At 45.5% G+C, this 14,577-nt stretch overlaps 1 protein-coding gene across 7 annotated transcripts in view; it reads left to right on the top strand.

Annotated features, from left to right (window-relative positions):
- prkcq (protein kinase C, theta) overlaps nucleotides 1-14,577 on the top strand; it is a 173,946-nt gene that overhangs the window by 102,562 nt on the left and 56,807 nt on the right. For all 7 annotated transcript variants that reach the window (XM_043714126.1, XM_043714132.1, XM_043714127.1 and 4 more), the window contains 5 exons: nucleotides 724-755; nucleotides 853-938; nucleotides 3,716-3,845; nucleotides 5,564-5,673; nucleotides 12,594-12,708. In XM_043714126.1, the coding sequence (XP_043570061.1) occupies nucleotides 724-755; nucleotides 853-938; nucleotides 3,716-3,845; nucleotides 5,564-5,673; nucleotides 12,594-12,708 (473 nt within the window). The remainder of the gene's footprint in view (nucleotides 1-723; nucleotides 756-852; nucleotides 939-3,715; nucleotides 3,846-5,563; nucleotides 5,674-12,593; nucleotides 12,709-14,577) is intronic.

Genomic DNA, 14,577 nt, shown 5'->3' on the forward strand with positions numbered 1-14,577 from the left:
CTCTGGCGTAACTATGTCCCTGTAGCTTCCATCTATCACCCTCTCAACCTCTTGAATAATCCTCAGTTCATCCAACTCCAGCTCCAGTTCCCTAACGCAGTCTGTGAGCAGCTGGAGCTGGCTGCACTTCCTGCAGATGAAGTCAGCAGGAGCATCGGTGGTCACCCCTACCTCAAACATCCTGCAGGAGGAACATTCCACTGCCTGCGCTGCCATTACTCTACACTTAGTCTCCAAAACAAGAACACCAAGTAGCTTACTTTTTTTTTAGGTTAGCGGAGGAGGGAGACTGGGAGACACTACACGTGTGGTGTCTCGGGTTCCTTCTCCACTCAAATAACAATTACTTAATTTCCCGACCGGTTTTGCGCTCCGACTTCACTTCCGCCCAGCTCCCGCCACTCTCTGCTGCAAAAAGACCGTTGGCGTCGACGTAAGTTCTTAAGTAACAATTAAACATCTGTGGAGAGAAAGAGAGATAGAGACAGAGTTAATGATTCAAATTTCATATTACTCTTCTATGGAACCTGTTCTGTTTCTCTCTCCACAAAAGCTGCCATACCTGCTGAATTTCTCCAGAACTTTCTGCTTTCATTTAAGAACTTCACCCGTGTGGATTCCTCATTGCTTTGTATTTGGTGATAGCTTTATTTAGTGCATGTTTCAGATCTTGACTTAAAAAAAGATGATTTGTTGAATTATGCTCATTCTCATTTCTTTCAGGGGATTAAATAAACAAGGATACCAGTGCAGACGTATGTTGTTCTCTATTTCCAAATTAATTCAAACTATAATTTTGCTATAGCTCGCAAACTTCCAACAAATTAAGTCATTCATCTGTTTACCTTCCAGAGTGCAATGCTGCAATTCATAAGAAGTGCATTGATAAAATAATAGCCAAGTGTACTGGATCAGCAGTCAACAGCAGGGAGACCATTGTACGTACAGCAACACTTGAACATAATGACTCTTTTCGAATATGCTGGTTAACAGAACTGCGAATCACAATGGCAGAAAGAGCTTGTTTGTGGATGGGTTTAAATTGTTAACCAGGATTATTTCCAGATAGCCACATCTATGAAAATATATAAAGCCACCATAGCCCTTTTGGGCTGCACTCTCATTAGAGAGAGGTGACTGGTACTAGTTTAACCTAAGGCTCACCATGCCTCAGGTGAGGGAAAGGCCTGTCTCTTTGTCGGCAACGTAGAACAGTCCATCTTTCGTAGTTACACCAGCACGACTCCCCACCTCTTCCGCTGCTACATTGATGACTGCATCAGCGCCACCTCGTGCTCCCGCGAGGAGGTTGAGCAGTTCATCAACTTCACCAACACATTCCACCCTGACCTTAAATTCACCTGGGCCATCTCTGAAACCTCCCTCCCCCTCTGGGACCTCTCCAACTCAATCAATGACGACCGACTTGACACTGACATTTTTTACAAACCCACCGGCTCCCACAGCTACCTGGATTAAACTTTTCCACCCTACCTCCTGCAAAAATGCCATCCCGTTTTCCCAACTCCTCCGCCTCTGCCGTATCTGCTCCCAGGAGGCCCAGTTCCACCGCAGAACACACCAGATGGCCTCCTTCTTTAAAGACCTCAATTTCCCTTCCCACATGGTTGAAGATGCCCTCCAACGCATCTCATCCACATCCTTCACCTCCGCCCTCAGACCCCACCCCTCCAACCGTAACAACCCCCTGGTGCTCACTTTCCACCCTACCAATCTTTGCATAAACCGCATCGTCCGCTGACATTTTCACCACCTCCAAAAGGACCCCACCACCAGGGATATATTTCTCTCCCCACCCCTTTCCGCCTTCCGCAAAGACCATTCCCTCCATGGACTACTTGGTCAGGTCCATGTCCCCCAACAACCCACCCTCCCATCCTAGCATCCTCCCCTGCCACCGCAGGAACTGCAAAACCTGCGCCCACACCTCCTCCCTCACCTCCATCCAAGGCCCCAAAGGATCCTTCCACATCCATCAAAGTTTCATCTGCTCATCCACCAATGTCATTTATTGCATCCGTTGCTCCCGATGCGGTTTCCTCTACATTGGGGAGACTGGATGCCTCCTAGCAGAGCACTTTAGGGAACATACCCGGGACACCAACACCAATCAACCACACCGCCCCGTGGCCCAACATTTCAACTCCCCCTCCCACTCAGCCGAGGATATGCAGGTCCTGGGCCTCCTCCACCGCCACTCCCTCACCACCCGGCACCTGGAGGAACTTCCACCTCGGAACACTTCAACCCCAGGGCATCAATGTGGATTTCACCTGTTTCCTCATTTCCCCTTCCCTCACCTTACCCCAGTTCCAAACTTCCAGCTCAGCATCATCCTCATGACCTGGCCTACCTGCCAATCTTCCTTCCCACCTGACCATTCCACCCTCCTCTCTGACCTATCACCTGCATCCCACCCCCATCCACCCATTGTACTCTTTGCTACCTTCTCACCAGCCCCAATCCCACCCCCACCCCCACTCCCATTTATCTCTCCACCCCAGAGGCTCCCTGCCTTCATTTCTGATGAACATCGATTTTCCTGCTCCTCGGATGCTGCCTGACCTGCTGTGCCTTTCCAGCACTACTGTAATCTAGACTCTGATTTCCAGTATCTGCAGTCCTCACTTTTGCCCAGAAAGGTCGAGAAGTCAAGTCCTTCAATGTGGCACGGTGGCTCAGTGGTTAGCACCACTGCCTCACAGTGCCAGGGACCCGAGTTTGATTCCATCCTTGGGCGACTGTGTGGAGTTTACACATTCTCCCCGTGACTGCGTGGGTTTCCTCTGGGTGCTCCAGTTTCCTCCCACAGTCCAAAGATGGATTGGCCAAGCTAAATTGCCCACCATGTCCAGGGATATGTAGGCTAGGTGGGTTAGCCATGGGAAATGTGGGGTTATGGGGTGGGTCTGGATGGGATGCTCTTTGGAGGATTGGTGTATACTCGATGGGCTAAATGGCCTCTTTCTGCACTATGACTTCATGGTAACCTCAGCCAGTGCAGGAATTGAACCCACACTGTCAGCATCACTCACATCACAAACCAGCTGTGAGTTAACCAATCCCCATTGAAAATATATGCATCTTCATCAGCAAACCTGTGTAATACGCACTTCAGAATCATTCGTGTTTCCTCTTATCAATGCTGCACTTACTATCTGTGTAATTATCAATTTACTCTGCAACGATTCTCTTATATTCACCATATTGTTAGCTCAAGATCCATTTTCACACTCCTCAAACTGTTGCATTCCATTACATATTGTCCAGCGGATAGTTTGCTAAGGTAAACTCTCTGCAATGTTTGTGTGGTATTTTCCAATAGATAAGTGGAAGGTTTGAAAGGTTCAGCTGACTCAAAAAGGTGGATTCCACAGATCGAAGATAAACTCAACTTTTCCTTGTAAAACGTCACAAACAATTTAAAAATTTTCCATTAGCATAAACAAAAATTTAGTTTCCTCTCACAAGGTATTGACATCAACATGAGAGCTAATTTTCTCAGAAGCTGATGGAGTGTAACCCTTAAAGAATCCTTTGATTCTGTGATAAAACATCATATCTGCATCTTGTTGCTTCTGGCCAGTTAGTATCAGTATTGTATTCCATACTGCATGGACATATTTGAATGAGATTCACAATTCTTTCACGTTAAACTTTTCACTAACTAGCTGCAATCTCTTTTGCTCTCTAGTTTCACAAGGAACGGTTTAAAATAGATATGCCTCATCGATTTAAAGTCTACAACTACAAGAGCCCGACTTTCTGTGAGCACTGTGGGACTCTCCTATGGGGTCTGGCCAGGCAAGGTTTAAAGTGTGAGGGTAAGTACAGAATTAGCAGAAGCACAAGAGATCAAGCAACTATCACCCAAAATAGAAACCATTTCAAACATTGTCCCTTGCAGCTTCTAGCCGGCAACTTTAGAATGCTTTTTTGATCATCCGCATCTATTACCGGTGGCTCAGGTAGTTAGGTTAGATTAGATTAAATTCCCTACAGTGCAGAAACAGGCCATTTGGCTCAACAAGTCCACACCGACCCTCCAAAGAGTAACTCACCCAGACCCATTTCCCTCTGACTAATGCACCTAACACTATGGGTAATTTAGCATGGCCAATTCACCTGATCGCACTGCTGCCTCACAACACAAGAGAAAGTGAGGACTGCAGATGCTGGAGATCAGAGCTGAAAATGTGTTGCTGGAAAAGCGCAGCAGGTCAGGCAGCATCCAAGGAACAGGAGAATCGACGTTTCGGGCATAAGCCCTTCTTCAGGAATGAGGAAAGTGTGTCCAGCAGGCTAAGATAAAAGGTAGGGAGGAGGGACTTGGGGGAGGGTTGTTGGAAGTGCGATAGGTGGAGGGAGGTCAAGGTGAGAGTGATAGGCTGGAGTGGAGTGGGGGGCGGAGAGGTCAGGAAGAAGATTGCAGATTAGGAAGGCGGTGCTGAGTTCGAGGGATTTGACTGAGACAAGGTGGGGGGAGGGGAAATGAGGAAACTGAATTGAACTCAGACTTCTCCAGTTTCCTCATTTCCCCTCCCCCCACCATGTCTCAGCACCGCCTTCCTTACCTGCAATCTTCTATCACCATCACCTTGACCTCCTTCCACCTATCGCATTTCCAACGCCCCTCCCTCCTCCCTACCTTTTATCTTAGCCTGTTGGACACACTTTCAACATTCCTGAAGAAGGGCTTATGCCTTCTCCTGTTCCTTGGATGCTGCCTGACCTGCTGCGCTTTTCCAGCAACACATTTTCAGCTCACAACACAAGAGACCCAGGTTCGATTCCAGCCTCAGCCGATTGTCTGTGTGGAGTTTGCACATTCACCTCTTAGCTGCATGGGTTTTATCCAGGTGCTCCGGTTTGCTCCCACAGTCCAAAGATGTGCAGGTTAGGTGAATTGACCATGCTAAGTTGCCCATAGTCTCCAGGGATGTGTAGGTTATGTGGATTAGCTATGGGAAATGCAGCGTTCCAGGGATAGAGTAGGGTAAGCCTGGACGGGTTACTCTTTGAAGTGTCAGTGTGGACTTGTTGGGCCAAATGGTCTGTTTCCATACTGTAGGGATTCTATGATATTCTTTGAGACCTGCTTGAAAATCGAGTTAACTAATTGTTTTTCTTTATAGTTTCCCCCTGGTGTTTGCTGAAGTTTCATGAGAACTGAATAGTAGGCATATTGAAACCACCCCTCAGGGATGTCTTATTTTCATAACTGTATCTTGGGGAGATATAGAGATCATTAAAGGGCAGTGGAAAGAACCCTATTCAGATTGCAACAGTGCAGATGAATAGAATTATGCCCATTGGAAAATCTTTTCTCCCCACAAATTGCTAATTGGATAAATTATGCTCACTCTTCCCAATCAAAATTCTGTCTTATCCATGCTAAATTCCAGTTTCTGGAGGTTTAACAAAGTTTGTGTTCCAAAGTCCCAAGCACGGCTTGGTGGATACCATAAACAGTCCTTGAGTAACAGAGTGAATACCGTATCGTCGATCAATATTACCCTGCATTTGTTTTCTTTTCTACCAGAATGTGCCATGAATGTTCATCACAAATGTCAGAATAAAGTAGCAAACCTGTGTGGTGTTAACCAGAAGATGATGGCTGAAGCCTTGGCTCAAATAGAGAGTGAACAACAGGTATGGAACATTCTTCAGCTACCATTTTGAGTCAAGCTTGAGAAGTGTTTTGTGTCACACAAAATAGCATGAAATCAAAAGGTCACCCAAGTCATATGATTAGTACCGGTCTTATTGTTCCACTGGAGATATGGTCATACCTCAGTCTGAGACGAAAGTTGTTTCCATGTGAAGAAAGTAAAAACAGTGTGAGTAACTTTGAGACGGAAATGAATGCTCAGCTCACATTGTTGTCTAGGTCCTCCTGAAAACAAGTTAGACAACTCCAACCAGAACGTTATGAATTAATTTGCCCCGGGTCTCCCACATCACGAAGCAGTCACATAAAAAAAAGCACAAGTGGTACCAGAGCAAAATAATACTAACCTAATTAGGATACAAGTTACAAAAGCTTTTGCAGGGTGGCACAATGGTTAGCACTGCTGCCTCACAGTGCCAGGGACCCAGGTTCGATTCCCACCTTGGGTGACTGTCTGTGTGGAGTTTGCACATTCTCCCTGTGCCTGTGCGGGTTTGCTCCGGTTTCCTCCCACAGTCCAAAGCTGTGAATTGGCCATTCTAAATTGCCCATAGTGTTAGGTGCATTAGTCAGGGGGAAATGGGTCAGTGTGGAATTGTTGTGCCGAAGGGCCTGTTTCCACACTGTAGGGAATCTAATCTAAACAAAAACAGAGATTGCTAAAAAGCTCAGCAGGACTGGCAGCATCCATGGGAAGAAATCAGAGTTAATCTTTCAGGTTCAGTGACCCTTCCTCAGAACTCACTGGACCTGAAACATTAACTGATTTCTCTCCTCACATGCTGCCAGACCTGCTGAGCTTATTCAGCAATTTCTGTTTTACTTTCTGATTTACAGCATCCACAGTTCTTTCAGTTTTTATGTAACACTATTTCTAATCCTATTCAGCCCCTTAAGTTTACAATACTCCCCAAGTCTCTTGTAGATTTGCACAGATTTTCTTACTCTCTCTCGCCACTTTCTCTGTCTGTCTCTCCCTCCTCTTCTCCACCCTCTTTCTCTCTCTCCCTCTTCCTCTCTTTCCCTCTCTCCAGATGGTCAGTGGGTCTCTGTCTTTTGCCATGCTGGTCTCTTCAGAAAATCAAGAGGGTTCAGGAGAGATTGGCAGTTGAACTCTGTTTTTGTACTTTTTTGGATGGTTTTCTGGAACTTTCTGACCAATCAGGAAGACACATTTAATAGTTTGAAACATTGTCAATATATTGGGTGTGGGTGTTTGCACTCCCTTTTTGATTTCCTGAAAAACCTCCTCCTCTGCTTTTCGTTGCACTTCAGTCCCACGCTCCTGATCTTCGGGCACCCGGTACCAAGGAGGGAGGGCAGGTCTGAGGACCTCCTCGTGGGTCTGCTCCTGGGCCTGGCCAAACTGGCCATGCCCTTTGATGTGAAGGGCAGTGTTTGTCACTGGCCACCCGGGTGTTTTCCTATCTTCCTGGTGGTGGAATTTGAATAAAGATTCGTGCACTTTGTGTCTTTCACTGTGTCTCACACGTATACACACACACCATGGGTGCTGGGGAAAAAATGAAACATTGTCAATCATTTGGATGGCTTGCTACTGTTTGTTTCTTTCTGTAGGAGGCGCCAGTGTTGGGTCCTCTTTTGTTTGGTGGATAGGTCGTTGGGGGTATGTCTGTCCAGGATAACTGTTGCCTTTTACCTTACGCTAATGTCATTAGCACCTGACTGCTGTGTTTGCTCTGGGTATGATGTGGGGCTTTTGTGATTTTAGGAGTTTTACCTGGCCAATGTACCCAGCATTCCTTGCTGTTTGGCCAAGTTAGCAATCCACCTGAGTTTTAGCAGCCAGGAAGTCAATATCTTTCACGTTGGTTTATCAAATACAGTTTCTTCACAATCCAAAAAGCTTTATCAGGCTGGTGTGTGCATGTAAACCTGGCTCATTTCATTGTTTTATAAGGAATTTTATTTGCATATTGCGTGTCTTCTACCAAAATGCTCCACTTCATGTTAAAGGTCTGCATTTGAGCTAGTTGAGACATGGCTGGGGGGGTAATTGTGATTAACAATTAATTTGTTGGTACTTACATAATACCTTTCATATTGTCTGGATGTTCCACAATACTTTACAGCCAATAAAGTATATATGAAGTGACATCACTGGTGTCAGATGGGGACTGCCACATTCAATGTGTGCACACATTGCACATTGTGATGATAGTTGAGGGATAACTCCATGTATTTCTTTAGAAGAGTGATCTGGGATCTTCTTCCATCTTCCTGAGGTGGCAGGCACGGTCTTAGTTCGAAAAGATGTCACCAACAGCAGTGCTGCCCTCCATCAGCCCTGCCTGGCAGTGCCAACTGAGATTTCTGTGCTTTGGAGTGACATCTGAATGTAGCCCTGTCCAAAATGGAGGTCTAACGTGCTGTTCATTGACTCTGCCAACCTTTCTGATGGTTCACGGGGCAGATAAGGGGCGAAGACAGAGGTGGGTGAGCACAAAGATTCACACAATCTCTCTGGAATGCTGGCACCTTGGGGTGGGTACTTGATGGGCCGAATAACCTTTTCTGTGCTATCTGAAACTATGAATCAGGGTGGGAGGGGCATCTTTCCTGGAGGTGTGCTCAAAGACATAAGGTAGACCTGTTGATGAAAGACCAATGATCAGACAGCAGACAAAGATTTCAATTTGCCTAAGTCCTGTCTGTGGCTTCACAAATTAACCAGCAGGTAGGCTCCCATCAGCTGGCAAAGTGCCAGGCCTGCTCTGCAGGTAGGCTCTGAGACTTTTGAGACCATCTGCCTGGCATCAGCTTCTGCCCCAGGCCTGTAAAAGGCCCTGGCCGGATCATGTTTGGAATATTGTGAGCAGTTTCAGGGCCCCGTATCTAAGGACAGATGTGCCGCAGTTGGGGGGGTTCCAGAGAAGGTTTACAAGAATGATCCCCGGGAATGAAGGGCTTGTCACATGAGGAGCAGATGTGGACTCTGGGGCTGTACTCAATGTACTTTAAGAAGCATGTGGGGGGTATCTTAGAGAATACTGAGAGCCCTGGATAGAGTGGACCTAGAGAAGATGTTTCCATGACTAGGTGAGACTAGGACCCGAGGGTACAGCCTCGGAGTGAATGGTCAACCCTTTAGAACTGAGATGAACAGGAATGCCAAGTTGGCATGGTGACTCAGTGGTTAGCACTGCTGCCCCACAGCGCCAGTGTCCCAGGTTCAGTTCCAGCCTTGGATGACTGTCAGTGTGGAGTTTGCAAATTCTCCCTGTGTCTGCGTGGGTTTCCTCCGGGTGCTCGGGTTTCCTCCCACAGTCCAAAGATGTGCAGGTCAGGTGGATTGGCTATGCTAAACTGCCCTTTAGTATCCAGGGGTGTGCAGGCCTGGTGAATTAGCCGAATTGCAGGGTTATGGGGATAGGATGGAGGCTGCTCTGGATCTAGATGAGATGTTCTTCAGCAGGTTAGTGCAGACTTGATGGGTCAAATGGCCACTTTTCACACTGTAGGGATTCAGTGAATTTCTTCAGCCAAAGGGTGGTGAATCAGTGGAACCCATTGCTGTGGAGGCTAACTCATTGAGTGCACTTAAGACAGAGATAGGTAGGTTTTTAATTGATCAAGGAGAAAGTGAGAACTGCCCGAAACGTTGACTCTCCTTCTCCTCAGATGCTGCCTGGCCTGCTGTGCTTTTCCACAATCCTTTTCAACTCTTGATTGATCAAGGGTTAAAGGGAGAATGAGGTTCAGAAACATATGAGCCATGATCAAATAGTGGGGATGATTCGATGGGCCAAATGGCCTAATTCTGCTCCTTTATCTTATCGGGCTTTGATGGCATACTTTGGAATGGCAGAAAATTGAACACGGAGATGCTGGGGAGTGAGCACAATGGGAGGCTTCTGATTACCATTAACGATCACACAGATGCTTGTGTGTTTAATTATCGTGTGAAACCTGAGGTTAAATAATGGTCTTGTAATGACTGCAGAATGCCAGTTATTATTCATCACCCACACTGTCATTCATGGAATAGTTTGGTTACCAGCTGGAAGCCCGCCTCACATCACTGATACCAGAGAATTATCTATTCGGCTGTCATTGTCGGGAACTGTAGAGAAAATAATTAACGGTTGATTCTGGTCCCAATCATTTATAATAACAATATTCATCAAAGACATTCATGCAGCTGCAGACTTTACAATGTTTTGAATTTTGCCATTCAAAAACCTCTCAATTTCATCTCCATGGAGGCTCTTTGGCCCATTGAGTCTGTACTGCCAAAAACATACCACTACCTACTCTAGTCCCACTTTCCACACACTAGGCCCAAAGCCTTGAATGTTAAGACATTTCAAGTGGTTCATCCAAGTACTTTATAAAGGTGGTGAGGTTTCCCACCTCAATCCCCCTCCTAGGCACTGCATTCCAGACCCCCATCACACTCAATGGGGGGAGGGAATGTTTTCCTTAAATCCCCTCTAAACTATCCTCCCTGAACATTCTTTGAGTTTTCGTGTCAGTCCTCTGAGGATAGGAGTTGGGAAGTTGTGTTGAGGTTGTACGGGGCATTGGTGAGGCCTCTTCTGGAATACTGTGTCCAGTTCTGGTCTCCCTGTTATTGGGAGGATATTATTAAGCTGGAGAGGGTTCAGAAGAGATTTACTGTACCAGGATGTTGCTGGGAATAAAAGGTTTGAGTTATTAAGGAAGGCTGGATAGGCTGGGACTTTTTTCACTGGCGCATAGGAGGCTGAGAGGTGATCTGATATGAGTTTATAAAATAATGAGAGTTATGGGATAGAGTTAATGATAGTTGTCTTTTCCCTAAGATGGGGAATTTCAAGACTAGGGGACACATTTTTAAGGTGTGAGGAGAGAGATTTAAAAAGGACATAAGTGGCAAATTGTTTACATAGAAGGTGGTTCACGTGTGGAATGAACTTCCTAAGGTTGCGCATACAATGACAACATTTAAAAGACATTTGGAGAAGTACATGAATAGGAAAGGTTTGGAGGGATATGGGCCAGGAGCAGGCAATGGGACTAGTTTAGTTTGGGATTATGTTTGGCACGGACTGGTTGAACCAAACAGCCTGTTTCCATGCTGTCTGACTCTATGGTTGAAACCTGTACATATTTTAGGATATCCAGGGAAATTATGACTAATGGCTGTGGACCAGTCCTGCAATCGACCTGGGTGAGCAGCTCTGAGCACCACATATTAGGAAGAATATTTTGACTTCAGAGTGAGTGTGGTGCAGCTTTACTTGGATAATTCTATGCTCAAAGAGTTAAATTATAGAAAGTATTCTATCTGGCTGCATCACAGCATGGAATGGCGGCTGATCTTCCCATGACCACAGAGAGTTGTGAACACAGCCCAGTCTATCACAGCCTTCCGTCCACTGACTCCATCTGTACTTCCTGCTGCTTTGGGAAAGTGAACAACATTATCAGAGACCACACCCACCCCAGTTATACTCTCTTCCCTCTCTTCCTTTGGACAGAAGATATAAAAGTTAGAATACACACACAACAGGTTCAAGAACAGCTTCTTCCCTGCTATTATTAGGCTGATGAATGGACCTCACAAATTTTAAATTTAATGTTGATTGTGCTCTCTGTAGCCTCCTCTGCAGCCGTGACATTGTATTGCTCATCTGATCTATTACCCTTATGCACGGTGTATGGTGTAATCTCTCAGTACTGCACGCAAAACAAGACTTTTCACTGTACCTAAATACATATGACAACGATAAATCAAATCAAATTACAAGAAGTGATTGAAGAATCTGGACCATATTCCCTGTGATTCAGAAGGTTAAGGTGATTTGATCAAAGATTGTGAGACATTCAGTGGAACAAAAGAGAGAGATCTATTTTAACAATTTGGACAGTAAGGTTTAATTGTCTAAAAGTTAGCACCAGACTCCTGAGCAGTGAAGTTACAAATCACTTCTACACTGAGTGGCAGAGGTTTGGAACTCTGTTCAACAAGTTACTTTTGATCAGTCGGGGAATCAAGAGTTACTGGGAACATTCAGGAAAGTGGACATGAGGAATGTCGGATCAGCCATGATCCGATTGAGTGGCGGAACAGGCTTGAGGGGTCCTATTATAGTCTAAATGGATATTTAATGCCAAACTAATTTTTAATTTTAAAATTATACTTAAATTAGTCAATGGGTAAGGGACAATCAAAAACAAAAATTGCTGGAAAATCTCAGCAGAACTTAGCAGCATCTGTGGAGAGAACTCTGAGTTAATGTTTCAAATCGAGTGACCCTTCCCAGAACTGTATCTGGAATTAAGTCACAGATGAGGCACAAACTCGTTGGATAGTAGAACAGGGCAGAAGGACTGAATGGCCTCATCCTGTTCATCTAGGAGAAAGTGAGGACTGCAGATGCTGGAGATCAAGGTTGTGCGTGTGGTGCTGGAAAAGCACAGCAGGTCAGGCAGCATCCAAACAGCAGGAGAATCAACGTTTCTAGCATAAGCCCTTCATCAGGAATGTCTGACCTGCTGAACCTTTCCAGCACCACTTTAAACTAAATTGCCCACAGTGTCCAGGGATGTGCAGGAGAACTGGATTGGCCATGGAAAATGCAGGGATAGGGTAGGAGGTGGGTCTGGGTTGGTGTGGACTCAAAGGGCTGAATGGCCTGCTTGCACATTATAGAGATTCTCCAATAATCTTAAACTGAGCCTTAACCAAGACCCTGTCACCTCCTCCCCTCTCAGAAAGAAAAAGACTGAAAATTGTAAATGTGTGTTCACTAAATCAACCTTAATGTAAGTACAAGTGGAGTTATGGTTGAAAGGGTGGATGTGGGATAACACAGCAGGATGGGCCCCAAATTCTGTTGATGTTTGTCTTGGCTGCTGATTCTACAACAACCCATTTGTGCCCCTTTCAATCCAGGCCCGTAACTTGCGTGATCAAGTGGAAATAGGACGAGAAAGACCTGTTGAAATTAACCAGGGTGTTGTCAAAAAGCCGTCAGAAGGTGAACAGGCTGCTGTCTCTGCCAAGAAAGGTACTGTAACCCACTTCAACCGCTGTCTGTTTCATTGTGACGGTGCAGGATCTGTGCAATTTCTGAAAGACATCAGCGACCTTATTTATTTAACTTGTCCAGTCCAGGCTTTCAGCAGGTGCAGAGTATCCATTGTCACATTGTGCATCAGGCAATAACACAAAGATTGTTCTCATGAGGACAAGCACATACCAGAAGCAAGTGCTGTTGGTTTATCTGGGACCACCACCTACCCCCCCTACAGAATCATAGACACAGCAAGTGAAGCAGGCAGGAAAAGCCATCTCAGGCTGTTAGGCTCTGAGAAACAAGCTGGAGTTTCAGCCTCAGTCCAGGCACTGTGTCCTATACCCGACTCTGAACAAATGGTGAACCCTCTACAAATCTGCACTACCATCTGACAAAGGCTTTAAATGCCATGAAAATGTACTGTGCTATTCATCACCAATATGAATAGTGATCCCAAGGCAGGTGGCTATTACCCTGGAGAGTCAGCAGGTCTGGCAGCATCTGTGGAGAGGGCACAGAGTTAACTTTGAGTCAGAGAGTATCGAGCTGTACAGCATGGAACAGACCCTTCAGTCCAACTCGTCCATGCCAACCAGATATCCTAAACTAATTTATTCCCTTTGCCAGAATTTGGCTCATATCCCTCTTAAACCCTTCCTATCCATATATCCATCCAGATGCCTTTTAAATGTTGTAATTGTACCACCCTCCACCACTTCCTTTGGCAGCTCATTCCATACACGACCACCATCTGCATGAAACAATTTCCCCTTGGGTCCCTTTTAAAATCTTTCCCCTCTCACCTTACACCTATGCTCTCTAGCTTTGGACTCCCCTAACCTGGGGAAAAAACCTTGGCTATTTACTCTATCCATGCCCCTCATGATTTTATAAACCTCTGTAAGGTCACGCTTCAGCCTCCAACACTCCAGGGAAAATAGGCCCAGTCTTTTCATCCTCTCCCAATAGCTCAAACCCTGCAACCCCAGCAATATCCTTGTAGATCTTCTTTGAACCCTTTCAAGTTTAACAACATGTTTCTTATAGCAGGGAGACTAGAATTGAATAAGGTATTCCAAAAGTGGCCTAACCAGTGACTCTTCCTCAGCCCTGCAGAGTTTCTCCATCAATCTTTGTTTTTGTCTCAAACCTGCAGCACCAACAACTCTGTGTTTTATTTTAATGCTCTGGGGTTGTCGGTTCAAATCCCATCATGGTGGATGATGGAATTTTAAATTCAATTAATAAAGTTAGAATACAAAATTGACTTGGTAATGATGACCATGAAACTTTATCAGTTGTTCTAAAATCCCATGTGCCTTAGGGAAAGAAATCTGCTGTCCCCTCCTGATCTGGTCTACATGTAACTCCAGGCCAATAGAAATATAACTGGCTCTTAACTTCCCCCTGAAATTACCCATTCTCAGTTCAAGGGTCATTAGGGATGGGCAACAATGCTAATCTATCCAGTGGCACCATTTCCCGTGCAAGAGTAAAGACAATAACTGAGAAGCATAAATAAGACAAAATATAAAGTAATGATTTGGTCGAGAGGTTGGAACAAAATATTAATGGAGACACAGCAGTGGGAGATTAGATTACTTACATTGTGGAAACAGGCCCTTCAGCCCAATAACTCCACACCGACCCTCTGAAGAGAAACTCACCCAAGCCCATTCCCCTACATTTACCCCTTCACCTAACACTATGGGCAATTTAGCATGGCCAATTCACCTACCCTGCACATCTTTGGACTGTGGGAGGAAACCCACTCAGACACGGGGAGAATGTGCAAACTCCACACAGACAGTTGCCCGAGGCAGGAATTGAACCCGGGTCCCTGGTACTGTGAGGCAGCAG

This window comes from Chiloscyllium plagiosum, chromosome 23, assembly GCF_004010195.1.
Source record: "Chiloscyllium plagiosum isolate BGI_BamShark_2017 chromosome 23, ASM401019v2, whole genome shotgun sequence".
Lineage (NCBI taxonomy): Eukaryota > Metazoa > Chordata > Chondrichthyes > Orectolobiformes > Hemiscylliidae > Chiloscyllium > Chiloscyllium plagiosum.